This window comes from Wickerhamiella sorbophila (genome assembly GCF_002251995.1).
Source record: "Wickerhamiella sorbophila strain DS02 chromosome Unknown contig3, whole genome shotgun sequence".
Classification (NCBI taxonomy): Eukaryota; Fungi; Ascomycota; class Dipodascomycetes; order Dipodascales; family Trichomonascaceae; genus Wickerhamiella; species Wickerhamiella sorbophila.
This window is the reverse complement of record NW_020194004.1, coordinates 1,111,900-1,129,154: the sequence shown is the minus strand read 5'-3', so window position 1 is coordinate 1,129,154 and position 17,255 is coordinate 1,111,900. Positions and strand designations below refer to the sequence as shown.

At 50.2% G+C, this 17,255-nt stretch overlaps 10 protein-coding genes across 10 annotated transcripts; 5 read left to right on the top strand and 5 right to left on the bottom strand.

The window, feature by feature from the left end:
• Window positions 1-18: 18 nt before the first annotated feature.
• Window positions 19-1,890, bottom strand: B9G98_02509 (Nitrogen regulatory protein areA; the record flags this gene model as incomplete). The annotated part of the gene is made up of 1 exon (XM_024809066.1): window positions 19-1,890. The coding sequence occupies one exon, from the start codon at window positions 1,888-1,890 to the stop codon at window positions 19-21; it is 1,872 nt and encodes a 623-aa protein (XP_024664834.1).
• A 1,381-nt stretch (window positions 1,891-3,271) lies between these two features.
• Window positions 3,272-3,886, bottom strand: B9G98_02508 (Eukaryotic translation initiation factor 4E-4; the record flags this gene model as incomplete). Its single annotated transcript, XM_024809065.1, has 1 exon — window positions 3,272-3,886. One exon carries the CDS (start codon window positions 3,884-3,886, stop codon window positions 3,272-3,274), a length of 615 nt encoding a protein of 204 aa, XP_024664833.1.
• A 119-nt stretch (window positions 3,887-4,005) lies between these two features.
• B9G98_02507 (Cys-Gly metallodipeptidase DUG1) lies at window positions 4,006-5,601 on the top strand (the record flags this gene model as incomplete). Its single annotated transcript, XM_024809064.1, has 1 exon — window positions 4,006-5,601. One exon carries the CDS (start codon window positions 4,006-4,008, stop codon window positions 5,599-5,601), a length of 1,596 nt encoding a protein of 531 aa, XP_024664832.1.
• A 36-nt stretch (window positions 5,602-5,637) lies between these two features.
• On the top strand, window positions 5,638-7,410 carry B9G98_02506 (Outward-rectifier potassium channel TOK1; the record flags this gene model as incomplete). Its single annotated transcript, XM_024809063.1, has 1 exon — window positions 5,638-7,410. One exon carries the CDS (start codon window positions 5,638-5,640, stop codon window positions 7,408-7,410), a length of 1,773 nt encoding a protein of 590 aa, XP_024664831.1.
• A 44-nt stretch (window positions 7,411-7,454) lies between these two features.
• On the top strand, window positions 7,455-7,958 carry B9G98_02505 (Meiotically up-regulated gene 69 protein; the record flags this gene model as incomplete). The annotated part of the gene is made up of 1 exon (XM_024809062.1): window positions 7,455-7,958. The coding sequence occupies one exon, from the start codon at window positions 7,455-7,457 to the stop codon at window positions 7,956-7,958; it is 504 nt and encodes a 167-aa protein (XP_024664830.1).
• Window positions 7,959-8,040: 82 nt separating this feature from the next.
• B9G98_02504 (Succinate dehydrogenase [ubiquinone] iron-sulfur subunit, mitochondrial) lies at window positions 8,041-8,823 on the bottom strand (the record flags this gene model as incomplete). The annotated part of the gene is made up of 1 exon (XM_024809061.1): window positions 8,041-8,823. The coding sequence occupies one exon, from the start codon at window positions 8,821-8,823 to the stop codon at window positions 8,041-8,043; it is 783 nt and encodes a 260-aa protein (XP_024664829.1).
• A 392-nt stretch (window positions 8,824-9,215) lies between these two features.
• B9G98_02503 (hypothetical protein) lies at window positions 9,216-11,066 on the top strand (the record flags this gene model as incomplete). The annotated part of the gene is made up of 1 exon (XM_024809060.1): window positions 9,216-11,066. One exon carries the CDS (start codon window positions 9,216-9,218, stop codon window positions 11,064-11,066), a length of 1,851 nt encoding a protein of 616 aa, XP_024664828.1.
• On the bottom strand, window positions 11,063-16,063 carry B9G98_02502 (Peroxisomal biogenesis factor 6; the record flags this gene model as incomplete). Its single annotated transcript, XM_024809059.1, has 4 exons — window positions 11,063-11,373; window positions 12,188-12,731; window positions 12,784-15,812; window positions 16,042-16,063. The coding sequence occupies 4 exons, from the start codon at window positions 16,061-16,063 to the stop codon at window positions 11,063-11,065; spliced, it is 3,906 nt and encodes a 1,301-aa protein (XP_024664827.1).
• Window positions 16,064-16,314: 251 nt separating this feature from the next.
• B9G98_02501 (hypothetical protein) lies at window positions 16,315-16,614 on the bottom strand (the record flags this gene model as incomplete). The annotated part of the gene is made up of 1 exon (XM_024809058.1): window positions 16,315-16,614. One exon carries the CDS (start codon window positions 16,612-16,614, stop codon window positions 16,315-16,317), a length of 300 nt encoding a protein of 99 aa, XP_024664826.1.
• Window positions 16,615-16,764: 150 nt separating this feature from the next.
• Window positions 16,765-17,169, top strand: B9G98_02500 (hypothetical protein; the record flags this gene model as incomplete). Its single annotated transcript, XM_024809057.1, has 1 exon — window positions 16,765-17,169. The coding sequence occupies one exon, from the start codon at window positions 16,765-16,767 to the stop codon at window positions 17,167-17,169; it is 405 nt and encodes a 134-aa protein (XP_024664825.1).
• Between the last annotated feature and the right edge of the window lie 86 nt (window positions 17,170-17,255).

Genomic DNA, 17,255 nt, shown 5'->3' with positions numbered 1-17,255 from the left:
GGAAAGAGCCAGAGGCACCTATACATTCTCCCAGCCCCATTTCGACTGAGCCTGACCAGCAGATACTTGGCCTAAATAGGACGGGGTCGTAGAACCACTTGGGGGAGCCGTCGCCAGCACGTGTCGGGGAGAAATGAAGTTATTAGGAGAGGTGACACTTGCTGGAGAGGTCCCATTAGAAAAGGGAGAGGTGCTGCTTGACGTGCCGGACGTGGGAGCAGGCGAGGGCCCGCTATTTTGGGAAAGCGGCGAGGGTCCGCCCTGGAAAGACGAGGGAGTGTTCTCCTTGAGCGGTTTGGGTGCAATCAAGACTGGCTTTTCAGTTTTAACTTTACTTGTCAGCCTCGTATCGCCCACGTGCGCTGTGCTGCTATTTCTGCGCGAGTTGGTTGAGGCGGCGGGGGACGAGCTCTCGGCTTCGGCAGAAACTCGACTGCTGTTTGTTGAAGCGTTACGGTTACGTTTCTTGATAACGTCAGACTTGAGACTCAGTGGCCGTTCTTGTCCGTGTAATTTCAAAAACAACCCACAAGCATTGCACAATGGCTGGCCCTCGCTATTGCGGCGCCAGAGTGGTGTGTTGCGGGTGCTGCAGTTTGTACATTGCAATTTCTCATTATTGGCTGCTCTTCGAGTCTTTCCTGCGGCATCAACAGTAGATGACGATCTCGAAAGCGGCCGGCTTTTAGAGATGCCGCCCGCCGATGAGACAGATGTGTTACGACGTCCCAGAGAGCCGACGCTACCGGAAAGCGAGACTTGTGAGCCGCTTCGAGGAAGTGGAGAAGAAGGAATGGGAACTTGGCTACTGCCCGGAAGCATGTCAATTCCATTAACACCGCCCAATGACCCCATTGGGGTCGTCTGAAGAGAGGACCGTTGATATGAAGAGGCAGCGGCAGCCAGGTTGCTTCCAAAAGAGCCTGGACCAAATGAGCTGCTGACTTTCATATGTGCAAAAGCACTTTGAGAGCTTGAATCATAGGGACTGCTGAATCCAGAGAACCCGGACCCGGTTCCGAACAAGTCCGGAACGACCTCATGGAACAGATCCAAATTAGGGTCTGAAACAAGAGCCTGTGCGTTAGAAGTAGAGCCAGCTCTATGGAGACCCGGGTGGCGGCTTAACGATGCCTGACTGGGTTGGCTGTAGAAGTTCAAAGCATTGTATGAAGAAGCTGCCGATGCTCCGGCCGATGCTCCGGCCGATGCTGTTGTCCGAGAGTTAGGTATTATAGGTACCTGTTGTACGAAGCCTCCATTCAACTGTGGTACGTGTGGGCTTTGATGTTGCTGCTGTGCCGCTAGTTGTGAGCTCAAATGACTGAACGCTGTCGGCGGGTAGCTTCGGCCTGGGCTAGGTGGCCTGCTGGACGGCTGGCTCGGTGGTAGACTAGGTGGCTGGCTCGGGGGCAATGAACTATATGCACCTCTGTCGAAATGAGACGGTGTGAAACCGTTTATTTGCAACCCGTCATCGCCCATAATATCAAAGCTCACCGGCGTAAAATGGCCAGATCTGCGAGGACTCAAATAGGTATTATCGGTGGGTACCTCCTCATTCCCGGACGCAAAAACTTGTGATTCGAATCCAGGATTCAGTCCGTTAGGCAGCATAACATGTCTCGGGTCAACTGAGCCGCTCAATGTAGGCGTGGCAGACGACGCCTTGCTATTGACAGCAGTGGCATCAAGTGACTGATGGTGATCGGAGTCTAAAAAGTCGTTTGAAGACATAGAAAACCGCTCAAAGTTTAGGTAGTCATCAGCTTGGAACCTGTTTTCTTTGATATCAAGCTCTCCACTGTCCATTGGCTGAGGGAGATCCTCACCGACAATGATAGATTCGGCAAGGAATTCGGTCAGGGGGTTCTGAAGATATGCGCTCATGGTGAACTGGAGCAAATTGAAGTGATAATCTTCGATAGAAGCGGTTTACGTATCGAAAAAGGTGAAACGTACGCTTGCTTCAAACAAGGTAACAAACGGGCAATGGATGTGAAACCACTTGCAAATGGAAGCAAAACTCTTGAGAACGCGCTGTTAGTTTGATTCGCGTTCTTTGAGGTAGTAATTATCCGCACCAGTATATAACGAAGAAATCCAACTGGGCGGTGTTCGATCAAAAAGGCGGTTACTGAATAACTGGGCGTGGCTGTGTGAAATATCCAGACAGGTGTGTCCTAAACTGTGCCGTGAACAAAAGGGGTAGTCCCAGCTAGCGTGTGTTGAATATCGTCGAGTTAGTGGCGATGGCAATCAAAAAAGATCGCTCGGAGTGGCTGCTTCTTCGGTGGGACCAGAAATTGAAACTTGATTAATAATCGGACGCATTTGAAGTACTGGGTGCAAAAAACCTATGATATGCTGCATATAGTTTAGTGCATTGCATGTCAGGGATTAATAGGCGGACCGAGAAAACAACACAGCTGGGCAAACTCTACACGCATTGAGAGTTAGCAGGAGGGGGGCAACTATCTCCAATTCTGCACTAATTCTCACATTGAAAACTAACTAGGCAAACCTAAGGTGGAGGCTTGAATGCAGGACTACGCGTTGCAGTCTTGTGATTGACACAGTGTCAGGGTTTGGTTTCAATCTGAAATACGGACCGGGCCTATTCGCTGGTCCAGTTTGGGCGTTCACGCCGGTAATTCTAGCGGAATCGTTTGATGTTTGACATCGGTTCGCCTTGCCTATGGAATAGAGATGTTCACAATGCAGTACGACTCGCAGGGACGATCGAATTCCGGACCATTACTTAAACAAAGTATGCACGGTAATGGTCAGTGACTGTGTGTAACTGGCAAGTAAGCGAAGAAACTCTGGGCAGGCTGCAGCGGGTCACTAAGGACACAATTGATATGCTGCGGGACGCTATTCAGATATCATCACTGGTCCACATCGCCGCATTGGTTTAGGTCCAAGGCGAATTCGGATTGCTCGGGGTCAGGCGGCCGAGAACGGATGCAGGCAAAAATGACTAACGCCCAATTTGTTAATGCATTGTATCTGCACGCGTCAGAAACTACTCGCAGAAGTGTCGCTATCTGTGGTCCGATAAGCAGCTGGAACCCGGTGCCATGCAGCTGTGCATATACTTTTTCCGAAGACTTCAAAGTTTTGCTGAACAGCGAGTGTGTTTGAATTTAAACTAGCATTGGCAGTAGTTTTTCGGCATTCCCGGAGCCCGTGGGATGCGTGTTCGCCTAACATACTTCCTTGGCGGCTGCCTAGCACTGTAGTTGCCGGGCCAACAGCAATTGTTTCACTAGTAGTGCAGATGATGTCCTCGATGCTTATGCCGGTGTTTGGGGCTCTCCAAAGCTTGAGAATGAGGAAGGTATTCGAAGATCACCCCACCGAGCCTCCCAAGATGCTTTTCGAGCGTCGCATCTAGCTCCTCCCTGATAGCATTGACTATGGTTGGGTTCAAAGCAGTCTTGTTCCATACAGATATCCAGAACTCGTCTGGGAACACTAAAAAAACTACCCCCTGGATTTCTGCTGGCGAATACACTTTATCCTTGCTAAAACTGCCCCCAATCACCGACATCAAGAGATGCTCCCACACCGTCGCTACGTCTAGCAGGAAATCGAGTTGGTTTCTCGTTTGAGTGCCTGCGCGCTTGATCCTGAGGATCCACTGCCCCCCAGAAGCATTGCCGGGGTCGTTCTCTTCGGGCTTAACTCCGTGTTTGAAAAACTGGATCTCGGCGAAATCGTCATCAATCTCGACAATTGGCTTTAAATGTGTCACCGCTTGCCAAAATTCTTCCACAGTACCGATATTACAGAGCATGCGCTGGCCAGCTAATTTGCGGTTTTCATCGCGGCCCCCATTCACCCATAGCGTCCAGCTCTGGTTAAGGCTGTGGGGTCGCATGATGTGAGCACTGAGATTACTAACAGGGGGGCCAGCTTATAAGAGTTTGAACAGCCTCTCAGCGGGCGCGGATCTCCAAACGGTTCTTGGCAGTAGGTAGCGAGTGAAAATTGTCCGTAATGCTGTGCAAGCGGAGCAGCCAATGGCATCGATACATTGATTTGAACAAAATATTTATTTCAAATGCCACAATTAGAAGACACGGCGCGACCTGGTGGTCACGTGATATCCAGATCAACAGATTTCAGATCGGGCACCACCATCGTCAAGTTTCTTCCTCAACATCCACGATGCCTAACTTTGAAGCACTGTTCAAAAAGATCGATGAGCTGAAGCCTGCGTTCATTAAGCGCTTGGCAGATGCTGTTGCTATTCCTTCCGTCTCTGCCGACGAGGCCCACCGACCCCAGGTCGTCAAGATGGGCGAGTGGTTGGCCGAAGAGCTCAAGCAGCTTGGTGCTACCGACGTCGAATTGAAGGAGCTTGGACCCCAGCCCCACACTGGCTGGCCCCTTCCCCCCATTGTTGTGGGCCGCTGGGGTACTGATCCCGCCAAAAAGACCGTTTTGCTGTACGGCCACTACGACGTCCAGCCGGCCCTCAAAGAAGACGGCTGGAGCACTGAGCCGTTCGAGCTCACCCAGAAGGGCGAGATCCTGTATGGCCGTGGTGCAACTGATGATAAGGGCCCCGTTATGGGCTGGCTGAATGTTTTGCAGGCGCACAAGGAGCTCGGTCTGGAGATTCCTGTGAACCTGGTCTTCTGCTTTGAGGGTATGGAGGAGAGCGGCTCCGAGGGCCTTGATGGCCTGATCGAGCAAGAGGCCGACAAGTATTTCAAGGGCATCGATGCCGTTTGTATTTCTGACAACTACTGGCTTGGCACTAAGCACCCTGTCGTCACTTACGGTGTGCGGGGTGTGTCTTACTACGAAATCACCGTCAAGGGACCCGCCGCTGACCTGCACAGCGGCCTGTTTGGCGGTCTTGTCCACGAGCCCATGGTTGATCTGTCTTATCTTTTCAGCAAGCTCGTCACCCCCAAGGGTGAGATCTTGATCCCTGGCATCAAGGAACTGGTTGCCCCTCTGACCAAAGAGGAAGATGCTCTCTACGACGCTATTCACTTTGACATTCCTGGTCTTGAAGACAACATCGGCTCCAAGACTATCATCCAGGACAACATCAAGGATGCATTGCAAGCCCGCTGGCGCTACCCCTCTCTGTCGCTGCACGGCGTGGAGGGTGCTTTCTACGAAAAGGGTGCCAAGACGGTTATTCCTGCCACCGTCAAGGGCAAGTTCTCCATCCGCACTGTCCCGAACATTGAGCCTGCCAAGCTCGATGAGCTTGTGATCAAGTACGTCGAGGACCAATTCAAGACCTTGGGTTCTAAAAACGTCGCAACCTGTGAGCTTGTCCACGCCGGTGATTACTGGGTCTCTGACCCCTCCAACTGGAGTTACCGTGCTGCTGCTAAAGCCACCAAGGCTGTGTGGGGTGTTGATCCTGATTTCACTCGCGAGGGTGGCTCCATTCCTATCACTCTGAGCTTCCAAAACTTACTCAAGACCTCCGTCGTTTTGCTGCCTATGGGCCGCGGCGACGATGGCGCTCACTCTACTAATGAAAAACTCGATGTTCCCAACTATATCGAAGGAACTAAAACTTTAGGTGCCTATTTGCACTACCTTAGCGAGGAAACTCAGGACTAGATAATCTTAGTTGATTTTTTTTTGTATCGTAATCACATGCCCTTTGACCCTGGGGATCAGATTCTCGGTCAAGACACGAAAATAAACGATGATCAGTACTGGAGAAAATCAATTACACCAGAACATGTGCTCCGCAGGCTCATTAAGGCTTCGTTGATACTTGATAGCGATGCAAGCGGGTCGTATTTTTGGCAGCTCTGCGCAAGTTTACTGCCCCTCACAACCGCGCCGATAGGGTTTTTAGGCAATCTGGCCAGTATTATATCGTTAGCCGATCCATGGAGACTTGTGGACGGCACAGACCATAATATTCAAGATACCGCTTGGGTTTTGGCACTGAATAGCGTTGCTCTGGCCGCAGGCGTTCTGGCCAACGTTTTGCTGTTCATGAACTTTTGCAAATTCCTGCCACATATATTTGTCCAAACTGCCTCGATTATTTTGTACATGTTCGCAGTTATTCTTTATATGGCTTTGTTTGGTGCAACAGAGTATCAATACTTCCACAATGGGGTGTACTGGCGATCCCAAGGGTACTGGCAGGGCGCATCTGCCTCGGTGTTGTACGGAGTAGCAGCGATTTTTTTGACTTTAAATTTGGTCGGGCACTTAACAAAGCGATACGATGGTGAGCATTATCTGAACAACAATCAGAGACGTGTTTATCTGGTTTCTTTGGCCCTCATCGGATGGGTGGCCATCGGAGGGGCTGTGTTTCAGCAGTTAATAAATTTGTCGTACGCCAATGCCTGCTACTTCTGTATTGTTTCTTTTTTCACTCTAGGATTCGGCGACATTGTACCAAAAACTGTCGCCGCGCGTATTGTTATCATCCCTTTCATCTACATGGGTGTCATTCTTATTGGTGTAAGCGTCGTTTCGATATACACTGTCATTCGTGAGCATCATATAAGTGCGGCGTTGATGCACCGCGTGCACTTTCAGCGAACAAAAGCCTTTGCATGCATATCAGAAGATACGGATGCCACAGATCGCGATTCGTACGATGTCATGCGGGCCATCTTGAAAAGGGCCCATCTATACAACGAAATTACCAGCACGTTCCTGGTTATGTTATGGCTGCTTATTTTCTGGCTTCTCGGAGCTTTAGTTTATCACGGTACTGAAGGTTGGACATACTTTGAGGCGTTTTATTTTGTGTCCATCGTCCTAGCCACCGTAGGATACGGTGACTTCACTCCCGATTCCCGCGGTGGCCGCAGCTTCTTTATCATGTGGGTCTTTTTCGCAATTCCCACGATGACGTCTGCGATTTCCTCAGTTACGGATATCATGAGCAAGATAGTCGAGTTCATTATCAAAACGGTTCGAACCAAGTCTGTGCAACGCAAAACAATGATGAATATGCTGATGATGTTATTCCAGAGCGATATGTATGAAGAGCGGCGAGAAGAGCTTAGTACAGAACTGCTGGAGGGTACTGCGATTGCTCTGATTCACGGAGCCGACGATAAGGCGTATCCGTTTGAGGTCTGGCACTTTGTCACCACCAAGCTCATAGGCGAGTTGCCGTGCGAGTTCTGGCTCTCTGACCTGTCTCCCTTGACTCGCCCTATCAACGAGCGTAAATGTCTTCTTCTTATGACCCTCCACTGCCTTGGAATGAAAGGAGAACGTGCACAGACACTACTGGAACAGGTTCTCGTGGACCCGTCTGTCGACCTCCCGTCTCGTTTCGAGACTGAAGAGACTCCCAAGGAGCTCAGCCCTGTCTCGTCTCGCAGTACTGGATTTAGCCTCTCGGCATTGAGCAGTAGACATCTTAGATCGCCGTCGCGGGTCACTTAATTTGCATCCTTATTTATATACTACTCCTACTTGGGCTTGCTGACATGGCTAACGCGGCAGCGAAGAAGTTGGCTTCGACCAACACGAAAGAGCTTGCAAAGCTCCACAGAATATCGCTGGCGATTTTTGTTGCCACTTTGGTTGTGACGTTCATCAAGGGCCGACGTCTCAAGTCGCTTTTCTTTTTGTCGATCCCAGAAATGGTCGTAGAGTACATCATTGAGAAAAACTCTCGTCCAAAGTACATTGACGGCCAACTAGTTAACCCTGGAGGTGACATCAATCAAAGCGGCTTGACAGAGTACATGCTGGATACTATTTACATGTCCTGGGTTTGCCAGAGCCTTTCAATTCTCTTTGGTGTGCGGGCGTGGTGGCTCTTCCTCGCAGTGCCGCTGTTCCTAGCCTATAAAGCGGGAAGCTTGTTGTTTGCCGGACGAAAACTGTTGACCGGCATGGGAGGAGGCAGTGCTGAAGCGGAGCCTTCGCCCAGCGAGCCTGGGATGTCGAAGCGGCAAGAGAAGCTTCGCAAGCGAAATAAGCAATAGTGCGAATGCAGTATAACACTTTCAAGTATTTGTCTTTTTTTGGTTTTCACTAGTATGGCTAAATAATGCATGCCCAAGATATTTAGAAAGCCATGCTCTTCTTGATGTTGGCAATAGCCTGGCCAGGGTTAAGACCCTTGGGGCAGGTACGTGAACAGTTCATGATGGTGTGGCAGCGGTACAGGGACATACCGTTCTCGAGGAACGAGCGACGCTTGTCACCGGCTTCATCACGAGAGTCAATCATCCAGCGGAAGGCCTGCATAAGAACGGCGGGACCGAGGTACTCTTGCTGATTCCACCAGTAAGATGGGCAAGAGGTGGAGCAGCAGGCACAGAGAATGCACTCGTAGAGACCATCGAGCTTGTGACGGTCCTCAATAGTCTGCAGGTTCTCGCGGCCGTCGGCAGGGACGTCCTTGCGCTGGAGCCAGGGCTCAATAGACTTGTACTGCTTGTAGAAAAGAGTGAGGTCGGGAACAAGATCGCGAACGATGTACATGTGGGGGAGGGGGTAGATCTTGGTATCCTTGCTCACGTCGCGATCGATACGGCACAAGCAGGCAAGGGTGTTGGTGCCGTTAATGTTCATGGCACAAGAACCGCAAATACCCTCGCGGCAGGAGCGGCGGAAAGTAAGTGTCGCGTCCTGCTCGTTCTTGATCTTGAGAATGGCGTCGAGAATCATCGGACCACACTGGTTAATGTCGACCTTGTACTCTTGGAGGGTGGGCTTGACCTCAGGTGTGTCCGGATTCCAACGATAAATCTGGAAGGTTTTCACCAGTGCTTGCTTCTCGACAGCAGCAGTTGCCATACGGCGAATAGAAATAGGACCAGCCCGCTGGATAACACTTTTAAACATGTGGGTAGGTTTGAAAAGCTGGGGGTGCAACTCGCTTTGATAATCCGAATTCTTATGCAACGTAATTTTGAACGCCGTGATTGGACAGCTCGGACAAACCACAGCCGACTATTTCCGAGCTCACCCACGGAGCTCGCTTCAGTGGTCAAACTTTGACAAAGCCTTTATTTTCTGCATAGACAAATCAAGCAGCTATTTTTTGGAATATTCGCTGTTTTTTTGCGCCCTTCTGCTCCCCACACCGTGAGCCATCCCATGCACCGCGCAATACCCCCACCTAGCTCGACCCTCAACCCTAACTACCCCACGCCCGCCTATCTGCAACTCGGCTTAACAATTTTTTTTTGGGGTTTGTTATTTTTCAAGGGCACACCTGGAAAAAATTACGTCAGATGGCATCGCTGGAACGGATCGTGGATATCCTGAATGGCGAGATTTTGCCCGAAACAGCGCGATATGTGCTCTCGGCAGTTTCATCTGGAGACTTGCTGAAGGATGCGCCAGATGGTGCAAAGCATAAGCTAAAAGTTAAGATCTCCAGCATGCTTAAATCTTCGGGGCTGGAACGTGCATTGGGCGCTCACCTCGCCAGAGCGGCTATTTCGGTCGACTGGTCTGTAATTAGATCTCACGGCGGGTCCTGGGCAGGCATTCTCATTCATGTGCTCGACTTGCCTGACGCCGTTTGCTGGGGTCCGGCCATTCAATTCATGTCTGCCCTGACCACACTAATTCACGGTAAACAAGAGCTGATTCGAGAGGTCACGAACGCAAAAGTTTCGGACTTTATCAAGAGACTTGTGGTTATGCTGGAAAAGTGCCCTGAGCATGCACTTGAGGCGTTTGCTGTGCTCTTACAGCTGTATCCTGGTGCTTGCAGAGCCTATGCAAGCAAGGTCCGCGACAGAGCTATGCATTATTTGACAACACGGCACTGGAGAATCGCGTGCAAGGTGCTGAGTGCGTTGTGTTGGGTCGAGAAATCTCCAGCTGCTGCGTGGCGCGAGGCTGTTCTGGACGTGCTGTCGAATCTATCAATTCTCTTAACCAAAGAAGAAAAGGGTAAGTATTTCGCCGCAACCTCTTTCAAGTCGGCATCCGAGCTTAAGCTTTGGCATCTTCTGTCTCTGTTTATTGGTGGCCCAAAGCCTGCTAATGTAAAGCTACCTGCCAGCAAGCTGGCTGACCTGCTCGACCGGTCTTTCCGCAGCCTTGATCCAGATACGTTGGAGTGTATTTATACCTTTTTTGTTGATTCAAAGGTTTACAACAATCTTGAGTCGCTTTACATACGCCAATTTGACATGCTGTTACACCACTTTGTCGAGGCTGTTCAGCTGAACCGTACCATGGCCTTAAAGTATGGAAGATGCGCTGGTTTGCTGATTGGCTCTATATGGGTTCCCAAGAAATACAATGTCACGATTTCCAGACTGGTCAAGTACGTGCTGGCAGCCGCTGCGGATAGCACACCGATCGGTGTCGAGGGTCTCTCGGACTATGTTTCTCATCCAGATGCTTTTCAGCGGGTTTCTGCGGAAGAGCTAATCGAACACACAAGTGAGCTTTTGCAAGCAATCATTCTTAATGTTAATGGTCTCAACAACTCCACGCGGTCAGAAATTGACTCTTACTTTATTTCTACAGGCCGTAAAGGCCTCAACACCGCAGCTCTTTACCCAGGGAAATACAGTATTTTGCCCATTGCTCTCAACGTTGGCGTCGAAGGTTTAGAATGTCTGATCCACCCTCGCTTCCCTCCCCTAGCTGGTCAGTCCGCGACGATTGAGAAAGACGAGGACAACGACGACGAGCCAGTTCCCACAACCAAAATGATCATTGAACCGATCACAATTGCATCGAAAGAACTGCCTTCACCCATTCTCGACACCAAAATGCCCGAGTTCATCCCCGAGACGCAGCCGACCCTTACTCGCTCTCCCATCAACACCCCGGGGCATCCAGTTCCAACAAGCCAAAGCCCTGGCCACGACCATACGCTTGATGAGATTATTTCGCCTCACTTTGAGCCGGTTGTCGAGCCCGATTTCCCCGTGCCAGAGCCGTCGAAACCTCAGCCTGAACCTATCAAGTCCCCGACCCCTAAACGGGTAGATTCTCTTCCTCAGCCCCGGCCTGAAAAACGACCAAGAGTCGACGACGCTAATACAGCGGTTGAGGCCGACAATGATGATGACGATGATGACTTTGTTATGCCTACTTTACAGATGGATAGTGATTAAATAGTTCTCGGTTTAAATGAGGTAATAGATATTCTCAATTGCGGTCCACTTTCATATACAGTTTTGATGTGCTCTTGCTGTTCAGGTAGAGGTATGCAAGCGGTAGATTCGTCGGTGGTTGTAGATTCGAACTCATCAGCCCGGAACTGCATAAACCCCGGAGGAGGGGTGCCAGTAGGATTGATTAAATGGTGATAGAAAACAGACTCCTCAGGCTTCATCACATCCTCTGGGTGTGGTCGCCATGAATTCACTTTCTGGATGTCCCGTAGGTCTCTTTGTACTCGTTTTAACGTCGCTTCTTCAGCTTTGTCGAGATTCGCCCGGGTCTCCAGATCCCGTTTTTGAGACCATAGTTTCTTGGGATTGAGGCGCGTCAGTTTCTCAATTCGTGCTTTCTGGCGTGAACTTTTGTTCTTTCGTTTCTCCCGCGCCCTCTGTTGCTGCTTTTGGATATTCAAGGGCCCGTCTCTTGCCATGGTCGCTTATCAAGTAAATTGGAAAAAAAAAATTAAGTAATGGACGAACTAAACCGGCTGCTCGATCAGGCGGAGAAAAACCTTGCTGGAGCGAGGAATAAAGAAGAAGACGTGTTTGCAGAGATCGATGCTATTCCAAAGTTGCAAACTGGCCTGAAATTAGACGCCGGCGGGGCCAAGGAGAGGAAGGTGAAGGCAGTACCCGTCAAGGCCATGCCAACAACGTTCAAGCCTGTCAAGCCCGAAACTGCAGGCAAGGACTGGTTTGATCTGGGTAAACCTGAAATGACGCCGGAGCTTAAACGAGATCTACAACTTTTGAAGATGCGTCATGCTCTTGATCCAAAGCGATTCTATAAGAAAGAGAACGCCCCCATGTCGGAGTATTTTGCAGTGGGTACCCTCAAGGAGGATGCCAGCGAATTCTACAGCGCCCGAATTTCACGCAAAAACCGCAAGAAGACGCTTGCGGAGGAGATCCTCGCTTCGAAACCAGAATATTTCAAGTCACGCTACCAGAAGATCCAGGACAGCAAACGCAGCGGCCGCAAGAAGCATCTCAAGAATATCAGAAATATGCGGGCGTGAGGTATATACACAGGTATACTATTTAATAAATCATTCACTAGGTGGGCCTGCCACTCATGAAGCTAATTGACTGCTTGAGTGACCACCCAGTAGGCGGCTGAGGGGCCTTAATTTTCTCGAATGGCTCAAGCTCGACGTTCTCAGGGATGATGCTGAGAACCCAGTCGTTGAAACTCTTGCTTTGGTCGGTATCAATGCGTTGGGCAGCAGCGATGCCAGCGTCTATCCACTCGTCAACCTCGGGGAGGTTTTTTTTGCGCAGTAACGTCGTTAGCAGCCATCCTTGGGTTTTCACAGGAAATGTAGGCATGGGATACGTTACAGCACATCCTAGATTGGTGTGGAAAGTCTCCAACGTAGAGACCAGCGAGGAGAGCTGCAGGATGCTGAGGTTGAACTGTTGGTGAAGAGCCGGCCATGCTGGAAGCTCTGCGCTCTGCACTCTGTGTAAAAGAGCCGTCAAAGAGTGAACCAGCTGCGACAGACGTACTCGTAGTGACTCTAAAACCACGCTTGGAACGCCGCTATAGTCGACCTCCTCTGTCATGTAATTGGCTTGCGTAATCAGGTCACGGGCGGTTTTAGCCTGGAAAAGATGCTAGAGAAACTAGAGTGTCAGTAAAGAGTTATAAAACTTATTAGATTTTTACTTTACCATTGGGTAGAAGTTTTTCGCGTTTTGCTGGATTGGCGCCATTGGTCTGGCCATTTGGTTCAGGAGAGGTGGCTTTGGCTTCGAATGTATTTCGAACTCGCTGGTAGTGAGCCAACTCGTCGGCACTCACCGAGGGGACCAGGTCGTTCTGGGCTTTCTCGAAATCGGCAACTGTCACCTGGACGTGCGTGTCCTCGTCGGTAGCTACATGCTCAAACCACGAGCGAATCGTGATAGGAGGCTGGCCGCTCGCTTCACGGGCTTTATTGTACTCGGCGATCTTGAGATCCACCTCACCAGCAGTTCTGGTCATGGCATTGAGCATAGCATCAGAAGACAGCGCATAGAAATCAGCACCAGTGTATGTGAATGGACACTTTTCTGCCACTTGAGCGAGGTCCACATCCGCGGCGAGATCGAACTTGCGGGTGAGGGCCTCAATGATGGTCCGCTGCTTATCGTGTGTATCAGAGACACCAAGGTAAAGCATTTTGTCAAAACGGCCAGGACGCAGCAGCGCTTCATCCAGAAGATCGGGTCTGTTGGTGGCGCCAATCACAAACACACCGTCTGAGCCTTGACTCATACCGTCGAGCTCGGCAAGTAACTGAGAGACAATGCGATCCATAACACCACCAGAGTCGCCCTTGTTGCCACGTTTCGGAGCAACCGAATCCAATTCATCGAAAAACACAACACAAGGCTTTGCATCTCGGGCCTTTTGGAATACACGGCGTACATTCGCCTCAGACTCACCGATATACATGTTCAGCAGCTCAGGTCCTTTAACACTGAAGAAATTGAGACTGAACGTTGTAGCAATAGCCTTGGCCAGTAGAGTCTTGCCTGTGCCAGGTGGTCCATAGAACAAGATACCAGATCTCTTTTTGACACCGCTTGCAAACAACTGGGGGTACTTGAGCGGCATCTCGATGGTGTCCATAATCTCTCCTTTGACGTTTTCAAGACCACCCACATCTTTCCATTGAACATTGGGGATGCGTGGCGCACCGATAGAGTCGCTGTACTTGGCACGAGCATCGGTGATGGCCTTTTCAAAGTCGTCAGGAGTAATTTTGATTACACCCTTCTGAGAAATGATCCAGTCCCGAGGGTTCGTTTCTTTGACAATGCGTCGATAGGCCTGTTGTTGGGCTACTCGAACAATCGACTCAAGGTCAGGGGGCGTGAGACCTGCTGATTGGAGGGCTAGAGAAGCAAGAGATACATCACACCTCAGCGCAAAACCCTCTAACACATCACGATGTTTCCCCGCTAGCCGGCTAGCAGGCAATACACTAGACGTTAGATGGGCAAACACAGCCTTACGTTCTGTCTCGCTAATAACAGGCACATTCACCTCGAATTTGAACTTGTTACGCACAGAATCAGAAAGCACATCAGGATCCGCACATGTTGCAGTAATGATCATACCAGGCTTGGCAACATATTCATCAAGAAGCTCACCGAGCGAGCTGATCAGACCGCTATCGCGGCCATCAGTGTCATTCTTTTTGGCAAGAGCTTCGATGTGACGGAGAACAACCAGACAAGGCGCAATTGACGAGGATGCACGCTCTAAACGGGCCTTCAGTGCTCCTAAAGTCTTTGCGTCGGCATCGCCCACCAGCTGGTAGCAGTCAATGTCCATTTCGTGAACACCAAGATCAGCAGCCACCACTCTCAAGGTTGTAGACTTTCCTGCTCCCCGTTTGCTGCTGCTGAGCAGTATGGTTGGATGTAAGGTGGTTCCACGAGGTGTCTGGCTGGCTTTGACAAGCTTGCGGACCTGCCATACATGCTTGAACTGCTCTGGATTTGCCAAAAGAGGTGGAAGGGGTTTCAAACTGTAATATGAGTGCCAACCCAGACTCGAAGGAACGCCGGGCTCTGAGACAAAGCCTGATTGAACCATGCGGGTATGCGCGGGGGAAATTGAAAACTGCTCGTCAGAGTCCCCGCCATCCAAGGCAGCGATTTTGAACCAGACAATTTCATTAGCTTTTCCGGAAAGTGCAGGTACTTCTTCTTCGGTGTTTGAGCTAAACGTTGTCTGGGCCAGTAATGTATCAATAGGAACGGCAATAACGTCGTTCTGTTTGACGATTCGTGCCGAGTTTTCGAAATAGGAACGCAACCCGCTCAAAAATGCATGCTGATAAGTTCGATTTGTTGAGATAGGCGAGGCTATACGGGCAAGTGTAACGTCTTTAGCAACAGCAAAACTGTGATCTTCGGTGCAGCGCTGCACAGAGATTTTCATCGGACTTCCCATATTATAGGACAATACAGGAGGAAGAAATATGAATTCTGAAGACGCATTGTTTGGTTCTGGATAGGAATATAGCCTCAGAATGCGAGAGCCCGTGCCGGATGTGACCTGGACGAGGTCGCCTGAAAAAGCCCCTAGCCGGGCTATTTGGTCAATACGCATGAAAACCACACTTTCCAAGTCCTCAGACGGACTTGGTCTAGGAATGATTCCGCTGAGAGGAATCATGTGCTCCAAAGTCTTGACTTTGAGCTCAATAACATCGACTTCAGTTTGCAGAAACTGTGAGATCTCGACGCCATAGTCTGCTTCTTCTTCCTGCGCGGTGCTTTCTTGGTCTTTGACCACCGAAATAACCGTTTCGTCTGTCATGACACCCTGCTCTACTGGGTCGCATGCGCGAACTCTGCATAGTAAGTCCTCGAGAAAGTCTCCCTGACGAATAACCGGTGGTAGCTTGGACTTGAGGCCTTCCTTCTTTGCAGCGAGATTGTCATACAAATGCCCCGGCGCAGAAAGAATGACGTGTGTGAGTTTAATTGGGTAGACTTCCTGGGTAAGACACGGTACAGGGAGCCCCAAACCGGGGGTATTGCCAACCCAGACATCGTCCACTGCTACTTCTAGACTCTTTGTTGTCTTGAACAGAGTCCATGGCAGCTCGGGGAAGTACTCTGGAACTGACCGAACAGCAATATACTCGCTTCTGGGCTCATGCTGTTGAGCCACACCTCTCGGAATCCCAGACTGTACTTTCAGCATAAATGCGGGGGGTTGACAAATCCGACCGAGGAGATTGATGCTATAGAGGATAAATAATTTGGGGTTACAGAATGTATCTGAATGTTTGAGCGAATAAATCGCGGTGCAACAAGATGCGGTGGGACGGCCCGAAGCCGGGCGAGCGAATAATTCACAACTGTTTTTCAATGAGGTCCCGGGCCTCGTTGATCTTTAGAGCCATGTACGTAGACCCGCCACGGTCTGGATGGTTTGCCAACATGATTCTGCGGTGGTGCTTTTGAACTTGGGCCCGTGTAGGATTTGGCGGCAACTGCAAGATCTCTATTGCCTCCGCATAAGTCATTGTTTCGTAAAAGCCGCCCAGCAGAAATGGGGCTTTGGTGTTTTCTTTCTGTAAATCAATGACGCCGAACGCACTCAAAGGCAGCTTGTTCAACCGCACCCTGGCCCTGTAGGCAGCTCGAGCTACAGCCAGTGCCGAAACCACTCCGAGACCAGCTAGAATTGGGATCATGACAAAGTCTCTGGCCGGACAAGGGGCTTTCTAGCATGCATGGCGATTTCCGCTTGGGCTCTGCTTTCAGCTAGATCAAGCAAGTGTTCTTTGACGGGGAACCTGCTGCCGTCGAATCCATCAGGCAGCAAAGGCTGGATGGGCAAAAGCCACTCGCGCCATGTAGATCCCAGCACCTGGTTGCAGTTCTCCTTCCACCCCATATCAAAGATGTTGCCCACATTGTCCAGAGTTGGTGCTGGCCTATAGCGGTACTGGCTAGTGGGCAGTGAAGTGCGTAAGACTGACCCGTCCATTGCTTCCAGGGTTGTAGTATTTGTTACCAACAAGTAGGTAGTGTAACCTGTAAACAGGAAGAGAACTCCACCAAACACCGAAGAAATGATAGCAAGAAGGATTTCGTTGATGCTCACATATTCGTTCTCGTAGTTTTCATTGTCGAACCAATGCATGAGGTCCCAGATAGATACAAACGAGCACGAGAAACAGAACAGCACAATGTACCACAAGAGCTGGACAAAGTACTTGTAATTCTTGAACCCAATACAGGTACTGAACCAGGGACAATGATGGTCCATTTTCAAAATGCATTGACGGCAGGTTCTGCAGTGATGCGTGCGATCGGGTTTCCAGCACAGGCACTTGTTACAGTACCGAGGTTTGCCGTTATTTTTGGCCAAAACGTACTGTCGAATACATTCAGGCACTCCAGACTCCTCATCCTGCAGGAATTCCATACTCTGTCTCGGAGACCCTGCTCCGACCACAATCAATTTGAAGTAACTATATGTGGAGAGCCCGTACAACAGCGTGGTCCACACGGCGCAAATGGAGCCCAACACAGCGTTTAGCTTGCCGACAACAACGAGAGTGGAGATCTCTGCCCAGATCATCAACAGATTGCAGCTAACACGCGGAAACCACGTCGAAAACAGAC